The following is a 27,113-nucleotide window of genomic DNA, read 5'->3' on the forward strand; positions in this document are numbered from 1 at the left end:
AGTCTTCAAGAAAGTGGGAATTTAATCTCAGTGTCTGCACTGTTAAACGACGTGATGGCAAGCTACCTAATGGAGAGGAGGCCTTTCTGTGCTCTCCTCTTCTGGGAACCGGGAGATGCGCACAGCACACTTTGTGCCAAGGAAGCAGATTTCATTATAATGAAAATGTGTTTTCAGCTTTTCAAAAACGGGTATAATCACTCTAAATACAAGCCATTCTGGAAATAGTCTTTCTCTTCTAACAAAGCTAGAAATTTATATTTGTTGGAAATCAATACACTTGGTGTAAATACTTCACAACAGTCCTAGGTAAAACTGAAAATCTGGTAATAAATAAAACTGGACAAACCAAAATCATAAATGTCTCTGACAACTGTGTGGTCAGCTGGCTGGGGGCAGGGAGAGGGCAGAACTTGGAAGGAGTCTAGGTAGCTGCCAAATATTTGTATTACTTCATAGGTCTAAAAGGAGGTGACAAGCTTTTGAGGTGATGTTAGCTAAAGAGGGCGAGCTGTTGGTGTGGAACTCTTGGGTACAGTATCCAGGCATATTTCATGCTTATAGTATAGTTTCCTTGTTATCTCTAAAATCTCTGTTATATATTATATTTAAAATAAGGTATGCATAAACTAGATAAAAAATAATAGATTAGAAAATAAGCCTTCTGACTTACAGGCTGACCTGCAAAGCATAAAATGCATTATCAAACAGCAGTTCTTTCCTTGTGCGCTGGTTTATATCAGGTTATGTTTTAGGAAAAGAAAGTAGAATTTACTCAGTGCCTGGTTTATAGAGTCTACCATAACCACTGGCACACAGTTCTAGATGTTACCAGTGTGTTGACTTGCTACTTTTGTAATAAAAATATGCTCTGAGGATAGTCAGCCTAGTCAAGTATCCAAGAGTTTTTAACAAGAGTTTTCAATGAGTTTTTGCTGTCTTCATTGGCATCTTTGGTGACATTGATTTATTATCTGTACCCAGCCTTGCTAGCTGTACCATTGAGAACGGCATGCTGTGTTTATTCCAGAGGATGCCACCCTTATGCTCCTCACTCACGTGCCTTTCCTGTTCTGCAGAAGGCCTGGTTATCTAAATGATGAAAAGAACTACTGTGTAACAAAAGTCATGACATAACATGATTATTTACTAACAATTAGACTGAAATTAATAAATTCCATGATTAAAAATCTCTGTTTCACTTACGGACAGTTTTGGAGAGAGGAGTAAGTGAATAATTTATTTGCCGTAAGTATTCGGCTCATTCTTTTTTGATGTTTTTGGTTAATTTTCTTCCTTAAAAGTTTGTTACAAAAAAAATTACACTCCTTGTCAGAATAAGGCTGCTGACTCAACTTCCTATATAGGTAAAACTTACGTTCGTAAGAGTTCTTTCACCACTAGAGCATATATAGTTCATGCTAGTGGAGTTTGTACTGGCAAAAGCAGTCTGTGTCTGTATTTGGAGGCCTTCCTGGCAGAGGGACCCAAGTAAAATCCTTGTAAGCATAGATTAAGCCAAATGTTTTATTTTGGGGGCAGTTCTTTCTTGGCCACTGTGGTGTTATTGAACTATAATAAAGACATTCTGACTTGATGTTGGAGTTTGTTTCTATTTTTAAAATTATTCCACTTCAGTGAAGCCAGGATCTAAATTTCTAGTCAAGATATTTGTTACAAATGAGCATCTCTCTTCAGTGAAATGTGTACGCTGAAATGCTTGTTCTTCCTTTCCTAGACCAAGGGCAGAAGCTGGTTACTTCATAAGACCAAGCAGTGACTGTCCTGTTTTGAAAACACATTTTATCATTGGCAAGTACAAACCAGTGAGTCATGAGCAGTTTTCAGCTCAGCAAAGATTACTTGCCGGATGCTCAATCCGTGTGCAAGCATGAATCAATTTTATCCAGGATGTTCATTTCTGAGCTCGTACTGTGGTTGCAAAGAGCTGTGTCATCCTTTCTTCCGACAGGTAAAATAAGAGACGGGATATTCTATTAATATTAAACCACTGTATTATTATTGGAGATATGTGCTGCATACTTTCAGCGGATATTTAGTAGAACCATTTTGTATAAATTGCCAGTGTTGTTTTCCTTTAAATGTCTTTTGAGCAAGAAACTTGCATGTGTGCGAGATGTACATGCAGCTTAGTCTACACAGTAATGGACCCGTGTCAGTAAGGGACTCTGGCAGCTCTTACAGAGAGGACAAGCACAGAGATTGCTCTCTAAGCTTTTGAAAGCCTCCTTAATAAGAGGGGGCCTGTATTGTTCCGTAGTTTCTTACTAAGTATAAACAAGGGGTTGTATATACATAATAAATCTCATCGTGGTGGTTAGTATTTTCTTAACGGAAAACTGAAATACAATTACTCTTCACATCATGGTGAGTTCACAACTTGTAAGACTTTACAAGTGTATTAGCAGATATTAATAAGCCTTGATCTTAATCAGATTTGAACAAAAAGAAAAATGTATGTAAGGACCTTGTAGTTGTAATGTACAATGCCAGGGTTACAGTGATGTCTGGATGCATGTGAAATTTCATAGTATCAGATTTTCAAAGAAACACACATCTTATTTCATACAAAACTTGGAAATGATGAACAAAATTTGCTTTGATACAGCTTTAGGGCATGGGAACGGGAAAGGGCCCAGAGAAGACATCTAATCTATTCCTTGCTCCAACTAGGATCCTTCATCACTCCTGACAGATGTTTGTCTAACTTCTTAAAGTGTCCAGAGATGGTGCTGCCAGTGATTCACTGTACTTTCAGATTGCACTTCACCTTTAGAAATTTCTTTTCTGACTTAATCTTGCTGTACTTTAAGCTCACTAGTACCAGTTCAGATTGCTGCAGGCATGAAGGATGTTTATTTTACTTTGTTTGCAGTTACCTTTCATGTGTTTGAAAACTTAATGCCCCTCCTCACTCTTCATGTTTACAGCCTCAACTCCGACATCTTTCTTGTAGATGGTGTGCTCTAAGCCTTTGCCTTTCAGATTAGTGGAGCTGAGAAAATTAAAGATTTTTCCCCTACTCTTATGGTTACTGTATTCCCAGACATGAGTTCCTTTCAAATTGTGAGCTCTCTGCTTATATGCAAAAGTGTTTGCCCCAAGGACCTGATAGCTGGTCTGCAACCAGTAGCACTAATACCAGTAACACTGTGGTTACTGACACGTGTGTCAACACAGGCTGACACGATCAGAGGTAGCTTCTAGGCAATGGAGATTAATTTCAGTACGTTTGCATTCTTTTTTTTGTTTTACTGAACCTTCTCTTTGGGGTGGAGATTTAAGAGTGAGATGCTGCTTAGGCTAAAACCTACTGGGGACAATTAACATGCAAGACTAGACAAATCTCTGTTGGAATGATGTAAGGGATACCAATTCCAGATGAAATAAAAAGCTATTGGTCTATTAGAATAATTTAAGTCATGGAGGTGTTCATGTTCATTTGGATTTGAGCAAGTATCTGTTTTTAATTGTCTATAGTAATGCAAAGGAACAGAAACTATTTGTCTAAGGCAGGATTTGCAAGTTATCTGATAAATACTATGTCAGAGACAATCAGTCTATATTCTTGGAGAAAACAGCAATTCTTGACAAGTTCCAGAATTATATCAGTCTTGGTCACAAGAAACATCACACAAGAATTTATCTTTAATCGTAACTAAGGTAACTGGAGAGCAGTTTAGAATGATGAGCCCAGGGGTTGGGTTTCAGGTGCTACCTTGCTAAGGGTAAACAAGAAATTGTGGTGAAGAACAGTGTAACTCATTTCAGAACACAACAGATCTTTTAAGGCAAAATATACTCAATTTGATATGACAGCTGCTGAATTTTCAAGCATACCTGTACAATTCTGCTGAAGTTAGTGGAATATACAGACACCAGAGGCAGAAGTGATTTATCTTTGAACCTCAAACCTTTGTACCTTGCTGATTAGGTAGCACATGTTGTTTGGTGTTCTTGTGTTTTTCCTGCTTTCCTTGTAGCTGGCAACAACTGCATGTACCAAATATTAAGGAGATAAACAAAATGCAAGGAGATAGTAAAATACAGTACTTTCAAATGCATCAGCAAATACCAGGAAATCATCCTAGACATGGTCTGAAAAGAAAAACGTTTGACTGAATTTGGATTTTCCCAAAACATCTGCTGCTGCTGTTCTTACAGTTTGGTGACCCAAAGGGAACGTTAGAAAATGTGATGATCTCAAAAAAGTAGTTTGAGAAAATAAACCCATTTCTGAATTACAAAAGGCAGATTTTTTTTTTCGTGTTTTAAGGGAACTGTATGAGTGGAATCATCAGTTTTGACCTGGACTAGTTACTGTGGTGATGTGATTTGTGCTACTGTTGATATAACAAAATGAAATTTAACTGCCTGCAGCTCAAAAGTGACTTTTCTTCTGCTGCACAGTGACGATTTTTTTTTAAGAATGTGGTATGTTCACAAAGCAAGACTGGCTGATATTGACACCTCATGACAGTTGCTGGAATCATAATGTGCAAGTCAGGACAGCCTTTGGGTTTAGGAGTTGCACCAAGACTGCACACAATTATATGTAGTAGTTGTTATGCGGGGAAGCCACAGACGAATGTAATGTCATGGAATAGCTGACACCTGCAAGGAAGAAGCTGTCATAACTTTTGAGGCTGTCAGGATCCATAGTAGCCACCTTCCATAACAAGAGCATCTGTCAACTTAGTGAAAATGCTATCCTGTAAGAAAGAATTAAAGATAACATACACCATTGTCTAAAGGCGTGCATGTGCAAACTCCTGAAATTGAACCACTGGCACCAATGCACTTGAATGACATTTACTTGCCCTAGTGATGAAGAGGAAGGGAGTATAATGCTGTTTTGAAATACAGACCAGATTTTTTTTTTTTTGTGCATTTGATTTTTATTAATTTTTCCCCAACTCTTTTACATGCTGCACCAAATAGGTCACAGGGTTTATTGCTGTAGCCTTAAAAACTGGAAAACAAGTCAAGCCAGTAGTCTGGAACGTCAGGACCTTGCAGACCTTGGCAAGCAGCTTGCAGCAGTGGTGTGAGCATGCTCTTGAGTGGTGCTGCTGGAGTCTTCCTCACCCAGAACAATCGGGTCTTCTCTGGTTGTCCTCATTGTTCAACTGTGATAAAAGACAGCCTTTATCCACAGTGCACATTTGAACCTTTGGGGACAGTTGCTGGAAATTTTGTAGATATTTTATACTCATCTGCTTTCCTGAGAGCTGTTGCAATCATTCCAGAGCACTGCAGAATGTGATGTTAACACACACAGGTTGAGTAAATCAGCTTGTCAGAAACTCAATTAAAAATAAACACATATAAAAGAAAAAGCCAAACCAGAATAGGTATGTGCTAAAAGCCCTTTTTGTGACTGGTGAATCTATAGCATAATTCATATTTCCTCTTGGCTGAGAGATTGCAGAGGGACAGATTCCCACCTGTCCTTAAGTTTAACCCTTGCATGTCACGCTTTGTTAACTGGAATACCCGTGTTACCAGTCTGGGAGCGATTTGGTGCTACGCTGTGTGTGTATGCTTGCCACAAATGGAAGGTGGAGAATCCTAGGATGAGGTGAAGAGACTCATTCTCTGTTACTCCCAGTTTCTTTCTTCTTGATTCCTGGAATCTTTTTTGCTAATTTTAAAGGCCATAGCAGTTCCATGTTTGTGCCTTGAGGGGCTGCATGCTTCAGCTAAGGTGCTTCCGTAGGAAGTTTATTTGGTGCTGCTGGACTGCAGCGTGCTCTCTTCGTAAGGAGGCACTGGATCTGGAGAGAGCTCAATGTGAGCCTCGTCCATGGAAGTCTTCATGGTGGCCTCCTCATAGGATGGAGGCAAACACACAGTGAGGAACGTGGCATCGGGGAGCAGAGTGGAGTAGTGGAAACTCTGTTCACTGTTCCAGGGCAGCACAGAAAGGAAATTGGACACATCGTGCTCGGGCAGGGCCTCGGGGAGGTCAATGCTGAAGATCTGCCCCTGTGGAGTGGGGCGCTGGCAACGGCGGTACAGGAAGAGCAGCAGGAATGCCAGGAAGAGCATCATGGTGGCAGGCAGTATGATGCACAGAAATGGTTCTATGTCGTCTTTGGTTGAACTTCTCTGTTGTCTGCTCTGTAATTAAAGCAAATAGGTAGTGTGTTGGATTCCTGGAGACCTCTTAATTGGAGAGAAAGTACACACTCACTGCAGGGGGGTTGGGCTCGATGATCTCTCAAGGTCCCTTCCAACCCCAAACATTCTATGATTCTATGATTCTCCACCTCCCCCTGCTATCACCTAGCCATTGCTTTTCCAAGTTACTTTCTGTCTGCATTAGTGGCACTCAAGCAATATGTTTTCCAGGCTTGTGAATTGTCACACTCTATTTGCTGGTCCATTGAAACAAAATACTTTGTCAACTAGAGACAAAAGAAATGGCGAAGTTGCAAAGAGTGGTGGGTTTCTAGGAAACTCTGTCTCCATGGACGGAAAAAAACAACAACCTGGAACTGTATGTATTTTGGTATGAGATTTTATTACTCTTGGATTATGCTGGGACCAGTCCTCTGCAAGAGATTGGATAAGCTTTTAAAATCTGGGAGAACACTGAATTGCAGAGGAGTAGGGCTAGTGATCCACCATCTAGTGTCGTTTCTTTCTATTTGAAAAACTCTACTGTTTACTTTAAAGAACAAATACTACAACTATCCCTTTCATCAGAACCCACTGCCTACAATACCTGTTCTTGGGGCTGTTCTAACCTTACAGGCCAGCCCCAAATAAAGCATGGTGTGTCAGGACACCCTGGACTGGGGCTCACTCTTGTGCTCTTTCTCCTCCTCCAGTGCTCCCTCCTTAGTCTACGAAAACTTTCTCTGCTTATTCTTCAAAAAACCATGGTCATTCTTTTAGCTACAAAATCACACTGTAACCTACGGTCAACTGATTATCTACCAGGCATTTGTTACTTCTCCAATTCTTTGTCATATTATGAAATTCCTAGTATGTGGTCATGCCTAAGAAAAAGAAAGTAAATAGGTTTTGACTTCTAACAAATACCGTAGGGGAGAATTTTGCTTTTTTTTCCCGAGGTAATGTGGGTCTGAGGCCAAAGCCATTAAAATAATTTCAAAATACATTCAAACTATTGTGGATTAGCTATTAAGATTTTTTTTTTCCCTGCAGCTGTCTTTTACCACAAAACAGCATGCTAAAGAATGATCTCACATTTACTGATCATTTCTTATTAAAGAGTTTCTGGCAGTATAAGCTGTTGTCTTACCTGACCATTAAATGAGCTACAGGAAACAGCAGAATTGGAAGAAACTGTTCAGCTATTATTCTAATGCAGGCATTAAATCATCTTTAAAAAATGAGGGGATTTTCTTAAAAATGTTTGTTAATGCTTTATTATTGTGTCTTATGACGTGCATAAAACACTTCACAGGAAAATGAGAAAAAGCATTCAGTATTACGTTTGTGCACTATGTATATTGAGACTCACTGACACTGTTGTGTTACCAATACTTTTCTAATAAATATTTAGAACAGCTGAACTTATATTGGACAGCATTATTCATGATCAGTGAAGAGCACATTTTTGAGATCCAGGAGTGATTTTGGGTTTAATTTGTAGGGAGCGGGCTTTCAGTCAGGTTGAAGCGGATCTGAGAGTTGTGCACTACTGTGGTTGCTTGTGAGGACAGAAGGTAAGATTGCCGGTGTTTCATACATGGTACTAGTCAAGGGTATATAAAGCCCTGATTCTCTTATCTTTACACTCAGTGCAACTTCCCTATGAATCTCACTGAAAGGAAGTTAATGTTTTAAATGGTGGCCAAGGATGCCGTATCCTTCGTGTGCTGGTGGAAGCACGGGCTAGTGTTACGGTTGCCTGACATGTCTTGTTATAAGACATGGCCTCATATAAAGACTGGATTTCTGAGAATCCACAGGGTGGTGAGGAGACAGAGGAAGGACTGGTGGGTTGGATGGGGATTTGAAGTGAAGAGCTGTGGACTCATTAGGGAAGGGCAGAGTGGAGGAGGGTATGGATCAGAATTGTGCACCAGCATGGATGGACAGCCTCAGCTTGTGAGGAGGATGCACGAGATGCAAAGCTGTGGGGAGGAAAGCCAAAAGGGAACTGAGAATGAGGGCAGTAGGATTGGATAGGACTGAGCAGAGAAGTCTGAGGAGCAAATGTTGGGGCCCCTCTCTCACTGCACCAGTCCCATTCTCTTTGCAGAAGAAAAAGAGAAGGGCTGGTGACAAACTGGGAGGGAGGGGAAGGAAAGGTTAAGCTTGACGGAAGGAATTAACAAATGGTCTTGGGCCTCGGGGGAATACTTTGCTCCAAAGCCTCAACTGGAACTCTTGGGTCTTGCAAAGAAATATGTCAACAAAAATATGTAAAATGCATTATTGTTGAAGGGTCCAATTTGCATCTAATGGTAAGAAAATGGAAGAAAAGAAACTACATTTGTAGTATGAGCTAACTCAGGTGGCCACAGACTGTGAAATAGGTATAAAAGGACAACCTAGATTCATGCAGGTGTCAGCATGGTTACTGGGCTGAAAAATTCCTTTTTTTTAAAGGCCCTCCAAGAATAACCTATAGCGTTGCTTCCAAAGTTGCAAGTTCAAGCCCTCAAGACTGAATAAATGCCAGTGTTTTGGAAATCTGTGAGTCCTTAGTTTGATCCACACCACCCATCATTTTTAGTTATGTTGTTGTATACAAAGTGCCTGCTCTAGGGTTATGACAGATTGCTTAGGGAAGAAAACTGCAGTACCTCAGGGTAATGTGTTGCAGAATTTGTAGAGTATGTAGTGACTGAGTCAGGAGACTAGGGGAAGAGAGAGGACTATCTGCTCCTTAGGGATAGTGAATGTTCTTCTGGGGAGCTGTATTCCTGTCTCTGTTACTGAATGCTTGGGGGGGAAATACAGTTGAGCTGAGATGTTTGCTGTGGGTTATTCATTAGTTATACCTCACTTTGAGTGCCTGGGTTGAGACCCCTGGGTCTGGGCTGCAGAAATTCTGCATCTGCGTTGCTGTCTCTGAAGGTGAAAGAGCTGTGCCCTGAGCCTGCAAGTACTTTACTACACTCAGGGATCTGGACAAAAATGACATACGTAATTATGAAACAGTTCATATCCTCTTGTACTACCTGAAGTGGTCAGGCAGTTGGACTAGATAATCGTTGTAGGCCCCTTCCAACTGAACTATTCTACTCTATTCTTCTATTCAAGATAATTACAGAGGTGCCTGGTGACTCTCTGTTCACTAATGTGTATAAAAGAAGACATAAGAAATTTGTTGTTTGAAGAAGATGCAGTAAATAAGACCCTGGGCTGTATGCTGAGAAAGGTGGGGAGAGTAGCACATGGAATGGCTGGTAATGAAGCGAATACCATGCCCCATGCAGTTGTGAAAGAACAGTGTGTCTCACTGCGATCCGCAAAATAATAGCGAGTGAAGCAGGTAGGATTAAGGATTGGGTAATATGTTTTTTCTGTATGCTAACAGGTGACATTAAGGACCAGTTTTCCTCAGTCTGTGTTTCAAAGCGTCCATAGCTTTTTAAACACAGCTAACATTAAGCCTTAGCTTTCCCATTTGGCTGAAATAAACTGCAGGCTACTTAGTGTATTACTTGAGTTCCAATTGTTTGTAACAAGTTAATATTGCCTTACAGGTGCCCAGAACCTGAAGCATAAATCACAGGGAGTTACATGTCCATTTTGATACTGCTGCCTGCCAAACACTTTACATGGACTGATTTTACATTGAGATGTAGTTCAAAAAGCTGATTAACTTCTTGTAGGTATATCCAGATATGTATCAAATGCATTGGGAGACAATTGAGCAGTATTCGTCTGTTTTCCTGTTGTGGTTTTGTGCCTATTTCTAGGACGAGTGGCTAAGGGGCTACTGAAGAAAGTTGCAAAGATCTTGACATAAAGACTTGGAAAATCTTATAGTCATTAAAAAAAAGATTATATTAGAAATAATTTTAATAAAATGAAACAAAGGTCACTTAGACAAAAATTAATATTTGCTCTGAACTAAAACTAACTTATAAAACTGAAGCTCTAAAACTAGAAAAGGAACCAATGTGTGTAGGTATCAGAAATAACTGCCAGAACTGGAAAACAAAATGATTTAGAAATGAAACAGAATCTTCAGTAATTGAAATGGAAGTGTAAGTAAATAAACCAACTGCTGAACATATATAAAGTAAAATCCTCTGCTGTTTAGCATCTGGAAGTTTTCAAACCAAGCGTCTGAAGTGACTGAGGGAATTATTTGGTAGTGTTTTCTTGACTAGTTTGGTTTTGATGCTGCTGCTTCACTGGAGGTCAGCACGCTCTGCCTGGGTCATCACAAGCAGCTATTGTTGGGTTTGTAATTGACAAAAGTAAGGCTCCGACTTCCAGCATGAAATAAGCTACCGGCACATCAATACACAGAAAATATCCTTTATAAAGAGAAAGGCAGAAAAGGGCATGGGTGTAAAAGGGATTATGTTTCTAGAAAGTCCTCTGTTTTCCCAGAACTGATTTTTAGTAGGATGGTTTGGCCATTGCAGGCTCATGTTTGTCTTCTTCCTTTCATTTATACCTTTGTAGGGACTGAAGCAGAGGGTCAGTTTTCCAAAACACTGAGCGCAGGCTAGAAGTAGCAAAGCCTTTCACTAGTTATCTGTCTGCCTATGTTTTTTTTAACATGCCGAGCATGTACAGTTGCCAGATTACAGATTACGTGACCCATATCAGTTTCGATGAGCTTTTACTCTTGCCTGTTGGTAAAGGAATGAAATGCAGAGTGCAGCCCAGTTGTGCGGCTTTTCCATGATGAGTAATGGAATGGGTTTAGAATTGAACTCTGCATAAGCAGCCTAGAACCTGGCTTTGAAGGGAATGACCTAATAAGGCCAAACATGAGTTTAAAGAAAGCTTTCGTGTAAGGATAGAAAAATGAAAGTTTATTTTGCTTACTGAAATTTCCATTGAAGTGATTGTTTGCTGCTAGGATTTATTATGTTGTTAATGATTTGCTAGGGTACTGAGAACATTACTAAAGTATTTTTATTAATATAGCCCACATTTATACTAATATCTTTGAAGTTGAATCAGGAAACCGATACTTCTGAAATGTTTTAGACGGATTTGGATCAAAGTCTGTTTTAAAGTCATTAGGCTGTGGTCCATGCATAGGTGCTTTTCCAAGCTCCATCCTGCTTCTTAAAGCTGATGGGTTTTGCTTTTTACAAGCAATAATGATACAACTCCAGCAAACAGAAACACATTTTGATGTGTTTTTCTATACATCAATAATGACACATAATTTTAAAACAAGCCTAGATTTACACTGGTTTTTCAAATACTTGTTAGAATGGGACTCCAGTGATGCTGTTTGTTTCTGTCAGGCAAAACCAGTCTCAAGGTGTGAACACTCAGGCAATGTTACAGATAAGGTAGATTTTGTTAAAATTGTAGAGGCATTTAAAAACTACTTATTCTCCTGTTTTGACCCCCCATTCCTACCCCCTTTTATTTTACTACTGTACACTTGATATCTCAGCTAAGCAGTGTGGCCAGTTCATTTGTTAATGCTACTTGACTCAGACATTTACTGGGGATATATGTGCACCTTAAATTATTATTTATGATCAGAGAAACCCTTTCGCTGTATGCCAGACAAAGGCAGAAAGGCAAGCTGTCTTTTGATCTCTGAGGGCTACTTCCCTCCCCCCACTTGCCTGCATGTGATTCTCTCTCACAAAAGTAATCAGCGCAGAGCTTAGGGAACAAGAGTTCATTGCTGACTGCTACTGACTCTTAAGATCTGCAGAAAGGCTTCATGGGAAGCGTAAACATGTATTTAAAAGACAGGAAATCAAGGAATAGCACAATGCATTACGCTTAAAAGAAATAATTAAACTTCTTTACGTGCCGCTCTAGCAAGATTTTTTCCATCTAATGCTTTTCTTTCCCCACAAATGTGTTTAAAACAACTTAATGGCAACAAATAAATGCTCTGACTATGTCACTGAGCATTACTGCTTTGATACATCTCAATACCCAGGTATTTACTCTGTGCTGTACACCGAGGCATTACACAGACGTGCACACACATGCAAAGTCAAAGGACATGCCACAGAGACGAGCAGGGAGGTACAGACCTGAAGCTCTGTTTCCAGAAGTGGCCCACCCCGTTCGGTGTTTAGCCAGTCGTAGTTTCCCCTGTCAGCGTGTCCAAATTTTCTCCAGCTGCTGCCTAAGAGCCACCTCATGCTTTCATTAACCTGGTCTTGTGTCTTCGTGCCTCCACCTTGCTTCACTGCTCTCAAGTGTGTCCCCGCCTCCCAGCCTTGACCCAGCTGGGCTGCTCTCAGCTAATGATCCCTCTTAAATGATATCCTGTCTGTAGTGGAAAAGAAAAAAAGAAGTTAGACACCCCCCACCCCCCCGCCTCGTCAGGAAGCCAAGCAAATAGATCTCAGCGCCTCTCTCCACTTCCAACTCAATCTCTCTGGATTTGCTTCGGTGGCCTACATTACCAGCAAAGCTGGCATCAGGTATCAGGGAGCCGGGGCTGATAGTGCTCTGATTGGAGCGCTCCCTGCATTAGGATTATTAAAAAGGGAATTTGCATGTGAATCTGAGCCCACATGGTCATGACTCCATGTGGATAAATAACGCTCTATATTAGGTATCTAATAAACACTTTTTCCAACAAACTAAAATAAATAAAACCCATGCTTCTATGTCGAGAGCAAAGGTTCCCCCTCAGTTACGCAGCGTGACCACCATCCAGGCAGGTTTTTCCTCTCTGTTGCTGAAACATGCAGTAAATAGTGAGGGCGGTTTCTGGGTAGGGAGGCAAGGACACAAGGCTAAATGCTGTGCTGAATTATTTAGCAGTGTTAGGATGTAGATGTTAATGATAAATCCAGAGAGAGAGCTCTGCCAGGAAAGCTTTGGTCACTGAGAGTGTACAATTGCTTTCAGTAATAATGAGTTGTCAGTTCAGTTAAATCAGGACTCATTTACAGCTTTCTAGGATACGTGTTGTTAAATGGCAGTTGTTTGGAGTGAGAAGCCTTTGTGCTGTTTATTCAGAAAAAAAATATGTCAGTGATGTATGTTAACCTCTGAAGGGACTAATATTTAATCCAAGTTGAAAGCTGGATCAAGGTTTAACTCTTACTGAAAAGTTGGAGGTGTCTTTTTCTGCCTTGCTGTGAGTGGAGGGAGAGGCTGGTGGTAATAACTCATTCAACTGTGGTGTATTTTGCATGGTTTCTCAAGGCTAACCTGTTCAAGCAAAAGTTGTGTCTGGGACTGATGTACAAAATTGGGGTCAGAATTGAGACCTCTTCTTTCTTGCTTGGACTTCCTTTCGTCAACTCTTCTTTTGAGTTTACAGCTCCCAGAAAACTGTAGACCTAATTTTCAGCTCCAGCAACGTCAGTCAGATGTGCTAGCACTTGATGTTTCTAATGAGAGGACTCTGGAATAGCCTGTTCCAAGGCTGTCTGTGATCCCTGCAACTGCAGCAAGCGCGAGGGATTTACCCTGCAGGTCAACCTGGGCTGTGGGGAAAAGAGGAGATTGGCTGATAAATCCATCCCGTTTTGTTACTGAAGTTGCCAGCTGAGCAGTGGATGGGGAGCAGTAATATCGAATGAAGGTGCTGAATGTCTTGGTGCTGAAGCAGCCACGTTGCTCATTGGAAAACGGACCCCGCTCTTGCTTCTGCTGAGGAGATGCTGTGTGAAGTTAGAAAGGTCACCGCAGCAAAGCCTTTGCACGCTTATGAGAAGACTCTTACTTTCCTGGGCTTGTCATCTTGGAAAGCACTTTCAGAGGTGCTGCAACCAGAGTCCAGGGGAGTTACGCTGTGAATTACAACATTCCCTGAGAAGCCGGGTCCTAAATGTTACACCAAGACCTCTGACTTGATGTCTTGACACTTTGTTTGGAAGCAGGAATGACAACCATCTTTTCCAAACTGGTGTTAAGCAAATAAATTCCTTAAGGAGTCTTGTGACTCTGTCAACTCGCGTGCAAGCAGGAAACATTCATATACTATCTTAATTAGGGTCTTAGTACAGCCCCTAAGATGATTAATGCTATTTTTAAAAGCTTGCTGTAAATTTGCTTTGGGACTGTGTCATGAATAATGAGGAGAAGTAAAAAATTATGTCTACTTACAGTATAAACACCCTGTTCAGCATCCTTGGGTTACAGTTAGATGAATTTTAGCCAAAATAAGGTGTGCGCTTTTAAGACTTGCTGACCTGATTTACCAAGTGCTGCTTTGAATTCTTGACCTCTGGCAAATGTTTAAGAATGATTTAATTTTGTAGAGCTGAGGCCAAATGGGAATTTAGGGAAATGTGGTGGCCTTTGTCATGCAGGTAGTTAGAATATAAAATAACAACTGTTGCTCTGGCTTTATAATTAGTGGACCCAGCAGGAAGATTGCTGAGAGCAGTGGAGATCAATACCATCTTTCTGCTGCCAGTGGTCAGACGCACATTTGACAAGCTGTCTTTGCAGAGATCTGCTCTTGTGCAGAACTGGAACAGTACCCCTCAAGACTGTATTTGTGATGACAAATCTGTGACAGACTTCTAGCTGCTCTGTGGAGCACACACGGCACTTATTTTTCCTTCTCACAAGGAGTTCATGAATACCATCCTAGCTTGGGCATGCTGTAGTTTGGAAGTTGGGTGGAGGAACGTCCTTGAATCCAAGCCTCATGGCTAGATGTCAGGCTTGCCGCATTGAAGTATGGGGGAGGTAGACCTTTGGAGGTCTTCAGACCTTGACATAGACAAAACTTCCCCCCTCTCCCCCCATCAGCTTTGTTCTTTGAAATAGTTTAATTTAACAGTTGCCCTCTCAAATAATGTGGAGAAAATAGCTGGCATGGAATGGTACCACCAAATTGATTGAAAGTTGGTAAAGGTTTGTGAAACAATGACAACATGATGTTTTAAATTATGCAGTAGCCTTGCTAGTATCACTTCCGATATTCCAGCAGGGGAGCAGGGACAGACTTTCTGAGGAAGGCACTGCAGAAAACGGGCACCTCCACTGTCCTCAGTACGAAGCTCAAACTGTCTGTTGTAAATAATTCATCTTTCTGATTTTCTGAGATGTTTGAGGCTAGCAGTGTAATTCTAGGCCACTAATATTAGTGGGGAAAAGACCATCCACACTGCCCTAGATGCCTTTTAAATTTCTTGCTACATTTTCCCTCAGTTTCTTTTGCTGCTTTCCAAGGGTGGTGGTGAACCTTCCCTGCTGGAATGACTGCGCTCCTGCGTGTGAACAATGCGGAACTATGTAATCAGTGGGTGAGGTGTTACCACTGTAAATGGTACGGTGTTGTCAGGTGTAGATTTATCAGATGAAGTGGAGGGAGATCCGGTCTCTTTCCTATGACCAGCTGATAGGTGCTTCTGTGTCCTTCAGGCAGGAGTGGTGTTGGCTCCTGTCCATTCCTTTTCACTTGGCTAATTAAGCAATTCATAGTGATTTGCTCTGTTTTGGTAAATTTTTCATGATATTGAGATTTTGGCTTTGCTTTTTTGCTAGACGTCAATATGTTTGTTTTTCAAAAAAGAAAGCACCTTCTGAAGAGCAGTCTCCTTCCCCCATCAAACTAAACCCACTGCCACTTCAAAGGGCAGACACCAGTTGGCACAGCCCCGCTGGAAACCAGTATTCTGCAGAGCAGCGTTTGTGGACAAACTGTGCGTACTCACGGCCGGTAGAAATGGAGACAAGGAGACCCAGTTACAAAATGTGTGCATGCTGATGCTACCTACGCACCTTGGCACAGGAACAGCAGTGGCCACGGGAGCAGGAGGAGGTACTGCTCAGCTATTGATCCGTGCTGCAGATGAGTAGCTGAAAGCAAAAGCTTTGGAGTGCCAGGGACAGACCTCAGGACGCTGCCAGAGCAGGATCGCCTCCTGCAGAATACCCCTTAAAGTTTTTTTGAGTACAACGATGCTTGAAGAACTCCGGGGCCACAGTGGAGTGCTGGTGACTGACCAGCATCCATCTGACAATACTGTCTAGAGCTTTGGGATTCTTATTATTTATTTTTTTGTAATTTCTGTCAAGCCAGGTTTAACCCCCTTCTCTTGCAGTTGGTCATCCTTACCCTGAAGTCTTGTTTTCTCTTATTTAAGTCTGCCAGTATGCACTGTATGGTATTTTGTTCCTATTTAGCCAAACTACAGAAATCCTTTCTTGTTTGTTTGTTTGTGGGGCGTTTTGCGGTTAGGTTTCTTGGTGGTGGCGGTTTTTTGGGGTTTGGTTGTTTTTTTTTTTTTTTTTTTTCTTCAGCCCAGGTTGCCTTCTGTAACTGCTCAGCCATTTTGTAAATACTTTGCAAACCTTTTAGGGCACTAGGACACAAAGCAACCTGCTGTGTAAGAGCCCTGTCCAAAAGTGAGCTGTTACCTTTTGGACAGGAGCCAGCGCCTGCTAGAGAGGATTAGGTGCTCAGTGGGATCAGCAGCTTCGCCCGAGGGGTGCTGCAGGGGCTGAGGTGCCCGACGCCGTCTCGTGGGGTCCTCTCGCGCAGCCAGCTCCACAGCGCTGGCCAGCAAAACCCTTCATGTCCCTTTGTGCAGTGACCTCTGCCAGCGTGCCTCTGGAGAACATTCCTCTCTCCAGGAGACCACAGGGAGGGCAAAGGCTGGAAAACACGAACTTTTTTAGGGGAAGCTAACCTGGAGAAGCGTGACACCTTTTTCCTCACTGTCCTAAACTCTGTGTGTGTGCGTGTGTGTGGTGAAAGTGTTTGGTAATTGATTTCAGTGCTAGTTCATGTTTTGGGGACAGGGAGGTTGGGTTGTGAGCTTTTTTTGCGGTATGTGGGAATTAAATGTTTGGGTATGTTTTCAATTTTCAGACTCATAAGCCTGTTTTATTTATTCTGTCTTCCTGATGTTGTCAGACACCTCTCCTCTTGGTGCTAATGTTGGTGGAAGTTGTGCTGCCACCCTGGGCTCTGACCCTGCTATCACAGTCAGTGGAAATTTGGCCACTGACTGCGCAAAGTGGCCGATGTTAAGCTCTCTGTATCATCTTACCTGTCATAGCTAAGTGGGCTGTGGGCCAGTTTCCCACTACATTATATTACTCCTATTCAATGCAATTGAAATCAAATGAGGGGATTTTTTGTTTGTTTGTTTTAGTAAAGCCTAACTCAGAAAGCATTTACCTGGCGTAAGGAATACACTGTAAAGACAGCCACAGCAGTTCAGTTGCCCCGGTATCTGAACTCCAGTTGCTTGAACATTTACGCAGGCTAATCCATCCCAGCGCTGTAGCCTCCTGGTGACGGTGTGGCTTCCTGCCCTGGAGCCCCGTGGCATGGCTTATCGGGTGTTTTGCCTTAGGTCTTGAAGAAAAAACATCCTTGACTGATTCTGCTTCTCTGTTAGGGATTCTTCCTTTCAGGCTGTCACCCGCAAATAAGCATCCTCTGCTTTTCCAATGTACAGAAAAGATTGTCTTTGCAACTTGTGCTGACTCAAGGCCGTTATTTTTATCAAAAATTAAAGCTGAACTTCGTAGTGCATCACCTAGCCAATAAAAAAATCTGAATTTAAAAAAATAATTATCTATGCACAAAGTATAGGAATAGAAAAGAGCCATTCAATTTATGTAATACTACTTCCAGCATTTTACCATAACTTTCCTAAATGTGTTGCTTAGTTCAATTTACTTTTGAGTGATTCAGGATTACCACTGTTCCGCCTGGGAACCCTGAACTTGAACTGGAAAGTGGGCATGACCTATAGGTCATCCTGTGCCAGTAACAACCAAGAGGAAGTGAAGGTTAGCTAGACATCAGGAAGGAAGGTGGATGGCCTCTTTTGATCTTTCTCAGAGTTGTAATCTCTTGGCTTCTGCATCTGTTTAATTTAACCTGAGTTTCCTGGGAGTGTAAGTGGCCCTCTCTCCCTCCTCTTTCCCAAAATGCGATTATGAGCAGTTTGCAGGTATCTTTTCTGAGATAATGTTACTAAAGGCTTGAATTGCACATGCATTTACGCACCGAGTGAAGCAAAGCGTTTCTGAAGAGCCCAGCTGACCACGTATGCCTTTGGCTGCATGTGGTTTTAGAAGCGTTGCCATAAGCTTAGTGAGAGATTAGGTGGTTTGTGACTTTATAAGGAGCATATTCCAAAAAGAAAAAAAAAAAAAAAAAAGGATTAGAAATGCTTCAGGCAAAGGGAGCGAGGAAATGGAAAGGTGCTAACCAGGGGCAAATATCCGATGCTGCTGGCATATCCAAGAAGGGGGCAAAAGCTTCGTGGCAGCAGGTAGCCTGAAGACGGGCAGAGAGGAGACGAGGAGGGCAGCTGTGAGGGGGTGTCTGCGTGTGTATGCCTGTGAACAAGAAGAGGCAGGTGTTGCTAGAAGCAGGAGAGCTCATCCCGTACTGTGGAAAAGCTTCCTTCTTGTGCTATATCCAAATAAATGAAGTCCCCTTAAGTAAAAAATAGTAATTCCTTAAATATACCTGAAAAATCACTCATTGAGATTTCCTATAGAAAATACTAATTTGGTAGCAATATAAAATGTCTCCTCTTTTCCATTTTTTTAATAAAGCTTTACACCATCCTAATACCATCAGTGCAACCTAATTTAAATTAAACCATTAAAAATAAGGCTGAACTATTGCTTTCTTGCCTTAAATAATAATAATAATAATAATAATAATAGTAATAATAATAATAATAAATCTTCTATGTCTGGGAGATCTCTACTCAATAGATGGTCTAACACAGCTGTAAAATTTGCCTGCGTTTAACTACCAACTGTGGGCCCCATTATAAATTGTAATATTTGTAGCATCTGCAATGATGGCTGTATCTCTCCTTTTACAAGGCTTCAGGAAGTGGAGCAGATGTAAAGAATGGAACATGGGGTTTTTTGTATTCTGTATCCACACTTTCTTTCTTTTGCTGGTTTCTTGCAATAATGCGTGCCAATATACAGAAATAAGGAGAAAATATGAATGTTTGGTTAACCTTCAGCTAAGCTTTTAAAAGTAAACTTTTAAGATTTATCTGCATCTGACCAAACACGATTTATTTTTATAGTATGGTATTGTTCATTGTATTCGATGTTGCTTACCCTGATTGTTGACCTTGTGTAATGCTGGGCAGGCCTTAGATACGGACCTCGCAAGCAATCAGCAGAGTCTTGTGCTGCATTTATTCAGTAAGCTGGGAATTGGTGAAATAATGTATAATAGTGGAAAAACGTAGAAAACTTAGATTGCCCAAGTTTCAACCTCTCTTGCAGCATGTTTGAAAGGTTAAAAAAATCTCCAAATGAACAACAAAAAACAAAACCAAAAAAACCTCCCCGCAGCAATGCATAATCTCTATTAGTATCATCATTACAGAAAAAAGATTAGAAAAGGGAGACTTCACTGATGGATTCTCTCCCAAACATTCTTGTTTGGGGTGTGGATTAAAAGTTAATAGTCCTGTTTTGCATTAGGGTTTTTTGGTGGGGTTTTTTTTGGTGTTGTGTTGTTTTGTTTTGTTTTCCCATAGTCCATGAGCTCCAAATGTCTTTCATGGATACTAAGTTCTTGTTTTTTGCTCAGCACCTGCCCTTTTTGTTGTGGGCTTTTTTTTTTTTTTTTTTGGTGGTGGGAGGGTTTTTTTGTTGGTGGTGGGGTATTTTTGTTAGATGTGTAATTCACACAGGTTGAATCTCACTTTTTAAAAAAATCACTGCCATTACAATAATCTTTTAGTGCATTTGGAATTCTTTTTCCCCTGTGTGTTTTCAGGTCATTGCATCTTCCTTCAATATTGTGCGGAGATTTAGTTAGTGCTTTATACTTCTTTGGCAAGATTGCTAATGACAGTGTTCGACAAAACTGTATCTAATTCTGGCCATTGTGTGATCCTACTAAAACAACTCAGCCCAACTAAGTGCAGTCAATGATGCGATTTTTCCTTTGCCTATAATGATTGAGTTTCAATCCATTTAGCGATTCTTTGTTCAAAATGATACAATTTTCTAATGGAATACTGTGAATCCTTGTATCAAATCCCTTGAGACTGTATCTAAATACAGCAGTCTTGGTGTCAGTTCTTGTTGCTAACACAATTTTATACAAAAGCATGATCGTGTCTTCATAGCCTGATTTGGTTAATGTCATTTGCTGGCAAAAATCTATCAACTGTAGATGCCAAAGGAATTAGTCTTTCTGGTATTTTTTGTGCTTAGAGCCACTGTGGCCAAGAGAGCGCTGTTGGAGGAGTAGCAGCTCTTCTAGCTACTAAAACTAGCTCAGTTCTTCACCAGATTGGAAAAAAATAAATGCCAATTACTTATTACGCCTTTCTCATTGCTTTAAGGCCAGGTGCAGCTCCAGAGTGGAAGAACTGCAGGTATTAACATGCTATCTTATGGGTTAATGTCTCTAATTACAGATTTAGAGAAGCCCTGATATCTTTCCTGTCATGAACAATGAATCTGTAAGTCTTTGTCACTGTTAAAATGCTTGAAACATTTGAAAGCCTGAGAAAATACAGCTTTTGAAATCCATTCCTGTCCTGATACTTGCTTAGCAATAACAGTAAGAATGAGCGAGTTGAAAATTACCTGTATAAACTAAGCCAACTGATGCAGTATGTAAGCTTGTAGTGGGTTGCAGTTGCCTGTAGACGTGTGAGGACATGCGGTGTGACAAACTGGACGACAGACATGGTGGCGGGGGGCCCTTCAGGCTCTGTAAAAGGAGGGTTAAAGGTTAGGCGCTGCCGGGTCCTCAGGTGGCCTCTTGGAGAGCCATGGGAGAAACCGTAAGGAGAAAGGGTATGCTGAGGATAAGCTCAAGTAGCGGAGATTACCCAGCCCTCGCTGCCCGGCCTCTGGCACGGATCAGGCAGGTCTCTCGCCTCCCCTTAACCCCAGCTCATCCCTGGTTAGGTGGCTTCCCTGAAGCTACAGACTGCGTCTACATGAGAACTGGGGCTGTAAATCGGGAGACACTTGTTTAGTGTTGTGCTCAGTTGTCAAGGAAAGGCCAAGGGTCTTCAGGACAAGGGGGAAAATTATTCCTGCCCATGGACTTCTAAATCCATATGAAACTCCGTGAATTGAAGTGTGCATTATTTAACAGAGCATCAGCTGAGAGGCTTTGGGCAATTTTGTCCTGTTTTAATCTAGGTGAACCGAAACATCCCTTCGCTTGAAATAACATGTTTTGTGTACTGTTGCAATTCGGAGTTCACGTCCTGAAGCTGAATCTCCTGTTGTGAATCTAAAGATTTCCGCTTCCAACTTATGGGGAAGATGCACAACCTCCTGAAACCTGTAAAATCAAGTTTGCTGTAGAAATGAAATATATGAAGAAAATCTTATACATAAAAAAAGCCCCAAATATGCAGACATGGTGAGAGCTTTATTTGCTCAAGAGCACCTGTTAATGGTTCAACTTGTCAGCAAAATTGCGGTCAAACCTAGATTCGAGGATATGACCCTTGTTGCACAAAGACAGGTCAGCTAGCCTCAAATGCACCAAGCTTTATTAGCAGAGCTGATGGCATACATTGACCGCAAAGCTACCTGAAGGGGCAGAGAAAAGGGAAAACTTCTCCCCACCAGTGAGGTGGGAAGAGAAAGGAGGGAGTCCCAAGCGGGTGTCCTCCTCCTTTGGGTGTCCTCTCGGTGCAGCAGGTGCCCCGTAACACTTTGCCGAGCATGACTGCATGGTTTTCATTGGGAGCTGCTCAAGCTCCCTATTGGTTGCTTTTGCTTATGATGCTGTTAGCGTCAACTGCATCACACTTGATGCGGTGCATGTGCTGCATGCTGACTGGTTGCTAGGCTTTGTGCATATGTGTTATTGGGTAATGTCTGTTGGATAAATAAAGAGCCATTACCCTAGTAGGTGCTGAAGTTACCAATTAAAAACTTGAGGGGAAGGCTGAAGAGCTCTAACTATGGAGCTTTAAACTGGAAACTAAAATGTCAGAAGGCAGAGGGGAAAAAACGGAGGAGTTAAACGGGAAAGACAGACATTTTCCAATGTAAGGGATATAAAAATGTTTCAGAATAGACCAGTCCAAGGCCATAAGGATAAGAGTGCTTGGGACAGGGGGGTAAAGGCATTGCCACAGTGTTCTCGGCTGGGGGAGACGAGAGCTTACAGAGGTGTGAGTGGAAAGTATGCTATGGGATTGGAAATGAGAGCCCCTTGGTATTAAAAAAGGTAAGGTACCATGCAATACCCTCAAGAGGAAACCACAGATACAAAGGCAAAGGCTTTAAGCGTGGCTTCTTAAAAAAAAGAGGCTTATCCAGGCAGCTGGGTGTGGTGTTGAAAACAGGAGATCGTGAAAGAAATGTGTTGTCTGAGGGATGCGTGAGTGATTGGAGGTGACACGTTAGAAATACCTGGACAGCGGAGCTGCTGAGGACTGTTTTTCAGTGCAGATAACCTTATAATTAACAGGCTAGGATTTCAGTCAGCAAATTTAAGCTGCAGCCCAAGAATGACGCCCTGATATTGAGGTGTATGGAGTTGCGCCATAGTGTGGGAAGCTGACATTGAGGTGCGGGCTTGTACAAGTAGAAGGGCCAAACAGTAGCAAAATGAAAAGAAGATTCTGCTCTGGGGCTCGGGGAGGTTGAACGGATGTTCTAAAGAGTTCTTTCATGTGCACAGTCTGGCATGCCCTAAATCCAGGAGACTTTCTTGTCATTTGAGAGAGTATTGAGAAAATAGCCACTGCAGTGACTCCCTCCTGGATAACGAGTGGGAAGAGGGTGCCCCGTGGTGCATTCCAGTTCAGCCTGCATGGCCTGCATTGATGCTGCTGTGCAAAATGTTGTTCCTGTATGAAGCTCCACGACTGCTCAATGGGAACAGAGTTGTACAGTGGGGATGATTATATGTGGATTTTCTTTTTAAAGAGCAACTAGATTTTGCTTCAGGCAGTGATGTACACACACAATCGGCTGTGAACAGAACAGCTGAGGCAGTTACTCGATTTGATTTCTGCTGCAAGGTGGGGATCCTCTCATCCCATTTCCAGGTGTAGCCTCACACTCCCAAAGTCAAGTGACTTGGTGTGTGATGGCAGGAGGAACCAGGTGGCTGCTGTGGGGCAAGAAGGCCCGCACAGGCGAGCAGTTGTAATGGGCCCTGGTTGTAGGGGCGGCACTAGACCTGACTGGTTGTAGGCATTTTTGTTTTGATGTTGCTCTTCAGGTTGGTTGTGGTTTTTTTTTTTCCTAACTGTATTTGACTCCAGACATCACTTTTTGCCATGTGCAGGATGATGCCTCCTTGAAAAGGATGCTTGTCCAGGCAGCCTGGCTTGGTTTGATGGCTCAGGCTCTAAAAGAGACACCAGAAGTGACGTAGTTCGGCACTTCTGCCCTGCCCTGGGCTCTTCTTTCTCATCCTGTTTTCCTGCAGCAATCACTGCAGATCTGTGCTGTTCTCTAGGATGGCACAGTTTGCCCTATACCCCCCACTACCCCTGGGGGACACTTAATGGTGGTCATCCTTCTTGTCCTACTCTCAGTACAGCTCTGCCTAAAAAATTCCGTGGCAGGCTGTTACACTGCATCTCTGTTCCATCCCTCTTACTGCTCTTGTTCCCTGAAATGCTAAAGGACATTTGAATGAAAACTTGTAAGAAAAAATTATTAGCAAACTAGATTTAAATCTTCACCTTCCCCCATGGTTGGCTTTGAAAACTAATAATCTTTATTCTCTTGGGCTTGGGGCCGGTCACAAGAGCCTGCACTGAGATATTCAATTATTTAGCATCCTTTTAAAAGAAAAGGTAATGTATGCAAGAGAGATGTAAGATCTGCTCTGATGACCATCCCTGCAGCTGGGACTTTAAAAGAACATTTTTATCAGGGTGCTTGCTCCTGTGGTGCAACCATTGCAATTCTACCCAGGAGACAATTCCCGTGTTTTCTCAATGGAAGATTAATTGCTTTTGCATGTAAGTGTTTCGAACCAAGAGCCTTGCCACCTTCCTCTCCTTACATGAGTTACTACAAAACCATTTTTCACTTTCTCATGATGTTTGACATTCTTGTTTCCCGAGCTTGAAGATATATCTGTTTCTGACCTCCTGAGCATACTTATATGGATAGATTTCAATGTATCATCTTATCCAGTTTTATTTTGATCTGTTCCTCTCCCCATAATCTCTGGCACAAGAGAGAACTTTATTTGAAGTACAAAGCAGTCTCCCAGGAATACAATGTAGCATTCAGAAATGGTAAATAATTGAGGAATGCCACACAGGAGAAGTATTTTAAATTATTTTCATCTTAAGTAATTTTGTTTGACTGTGGTGGGGAATGAGGATGGTGAGATACCTTAGAAGTGGTCATGCTAACCACAGTGAACAAAAATTATTCAGCTTGGGCATATTTCCTCAGAGCTGGCAAACCAAGATTATTGTCTCTATGGATACAGATGTCCCAGTAAATACAGTGTAGATAAAGGTGTGATTCTCTTGTAAAACCAAACCAAACCAAAAAAAACCAAACCAAATTTACTACCATGGATTTCTGTCAGGAGTCAGGAAACTGTACATGCAGCCAGACAAATGTGTTTGGTTTCTTGGGGTGTGTTTTTTTTGGTTTGGTTTTTTTTTTTTTTTTTTAATTTCAGTAGAAGACTAGGACCTAATTGACCCATGCTTACATCTAATCTGTTTTGATTTATTTGGGATTCTGTTGAGTTTTGAAACCTGGATGCTGAGTGCACTGTTCTAGGACATTGTGTCAGGCATTTGGATCAAGAGTTCAGCTTGTGTTTGTTTACAGTGATATTAGATGTTAAAAGATTTATCCTGATGCTAGCTTCTTTGCCAAAAGCTCAGAAATCATAGAATCATAGAATCATTTAGGTTGGAAAAGACCTTTAGGATCATCCAGTCCAACTATTAAGATCACCCTGTGTTTCATGTGGCTCAGCAAACAGAACCTAAGCCTGGTTGTACCTGTTATTTCTACTTCTGTCACAGGCTCACTCAGTGGATGAAATAATGTTTCTCTGTCTGTAAAATGTGGATCAAGAAACATCTGTCTTGGAGAGAGCATGCTTCCAGCAGGATTACTGAAAATGTTGTCCCATTATTACCATGCTGGTACTTTCTGAGTGTTTGGGTGTATGGATGTGCCAGTGGTCTCCTATGCAACCCTATCGTGCATTAGCTGTTGCAATCAAAGTGCATTTCCAGTCTCTTTAGACTTGTACCTGAAGTATCTGCTAGTGTCTCTAATTTGCATTTCTATTATCCCTCCCATAAACTGTCTTTACTGTTGCTTTTTTCTCTCCCTCTTGCCAGATCTGCCTGTATCCCACAGGTCTTCAGCCCCGCAATAAAGAGGCCAGAGCATGTGCTGTAGATACTTTGGGCCCCTTTGAGGTCAAGGACAAATTTTTGACTTGCTCAGTGTGTTTTCATCCCATCTGCAAAATGGTGTTGGTGACACTGGGCACTCTCTTGGCACCCTGTCAAAAAATAGCAATTAGGAAAGATGTCCAGCTTGGTATGTGGGGAGCTTTTTAACTTTTAGTTGACCACAGATGAATACAGTGTAGCCACATTGTGAAAAAATCATCAGTTTTGCAATCCTATTTATTATAAATAAATGTGTATCATGGAGGGAGATTAGGGTAACTTGATGTCCATGCATCAGTCTTTGCTGCTTCTTGTAATGGCAGAGGAAGCAAGAGCTTTCCCAAAGTTGTTGAGAGAATGCGTGGCTTCGCATGGTTTGGTGGGTGTTGTTCCTCCTCTCAGCCCCCTAGGAGGGGGGATGTCTTCTGGTAGGCTCTAGAGGGACTTGAGAGAGCTGACTTGCCTGGATCTAAAAGTTAGCCTTCCAAAGTTGAACCATGATCCCTTTCTTCTGATAAATGTGTTTGGTAACAACTTCTATGGGAAGTTTTCATCACTGGTCAATTAACAAAACCAAAAGCCATCTGTTAAATTTTGTCTACAAAGCAATGTGTTGAGTGGCCACTGCCTTTCCTGCACCCTGTTCTGGAATCTGGCGTATGAATTCAGTGACTCCCCTAAAGGGGAGACAACGCTTGAGATTTAATGGTGTGGCTGTTTTTTCTTTTTTTTTTAAATATTTGTTGACAGCTGTTTTCTTTGGCAGGTGTTCTTAACACTTTGTTCCTCAACAAAGGAAGAAGCCCAAGCATCTTCTGTATAACTACAAAGAAAGCTCACCACTTCCACTGTGTGTGGACCTCTTCCTCTCATACCGGTGGCAGCAGAAGCCGTGCGAGTCTGACCCTAGCATTAAGTGAGAAGGCAGTCGGGAATTTTTACATGTAAAGAGGTAGTGAAATAGTGGAATAGTACTTTCTGTATTTACCCAGCTGCTGTTTTACATTAATGGATGCTCTTTAGGAGGAAATTAAAATCTTTCTAATGGGGTCTGAGACAAGCAGCAGAAGTTAGTTTCCTGGAATGGAATTAGATCCAACTGTTGGGATTTAACACATTCTGTTTTGCTAGAAGTGCCGTAAGATTATTAAAGCATCACAACCTCATTTAGTTGCTTCGTAATCTGCTCTGATACGTTTCTCTTAACCTTCACTCTGATGAGGCAGTTGGGTAGCAGACATTGAAAGCCAGACCTCGTGTTGCTTCAGTGCATGGGTGCCCATGCCCAGAGATCCCAGTGAGCCCAGGTGGGAATGCTGGCTGCAGCATTTTCACTCTTGAGATTATGTGGAAAGCTCACCTTTGGGCTGCGGATAGCATCCCTGAGTGCAGAGATGTACCCTAAAGGTTACCGTATGCTGCTACGTCTTGTTGCTGAAACACTCCTGCTTTCAGGGGCCCCATGATAATTCTCCTGATAGGGGTACTGGTCAACCCTTTCTTCTTCTGTACCTAAATTTTGATTGCATATGAAAGCGTGTGTGGCTGCTGTGAAGGTGTTTACTGTTTTCATGAAATATTTCCATTAAATGAAAGGGTTTCTTTTCCTCCAGCAGGAGCGAGCACTGATCCAGCTTTAATCAA

General features: G+C 41.8%; 1 protein-coding gene across 1 annotated transcript; it reads right to left on the reverse strand.

Moving 5' to 3' along the window:
* Positions 1-5,745: 5,745 nt before the first annotated feature.
* SMIM28 (small integral membrane protein 28) lies at positions 5,746-12,314 on the reverse strand. Its single transcript, XM_075708572.1, has 2 exons — positions 12,204-12,314; positions 5,746-6,144 (listed from the first exon to the last, which is right to left on the reverse strand). The coding sequence occupies exons 1-2, from the start codon at positions 12,312-12,314 to the stop codon at positions 5,746-5,748; spliced, it is 510 nt and encodes a 169-aa protein (XP_075564687.1).
* Positions 12,315-27,113: the final 14,799 nt, after the last annotated feature.

The sequence above is a fragment of the Pelecanus crispus genome, chromosome 3 (assembly GCF_030463565.1).
Source record: "Pelecanus crispus isolate bPelCri1 chromosome 3, bPelCri1.pri, whole genome shotgun sequence".
NCBI lineage: Eukaryota > Metazoa > Chordata > Aves > Pelecaniformes > Pelecanidae > Pelecanus > Pelecanus crispus.

What these genes read in the sequence shown, in the direction of transcription:
- SMIM28 (XM_075708572.1), bottom strand. Translation starts at nt 12,314, where the DNA reads ATGAGGTGGCTCTTAGGCAGCAGCTGGAGAAAATTTGGACACGCTGAC. An exon ending in TTCTGGAAACAGAGCTTCAG is followed by an intron (nt 6,145 to 12,203) that starts GTCTGTACCTCC and finishes CTTTAATTACAG; the next exon opens with AGCAGACAACAGAGAAGTTC.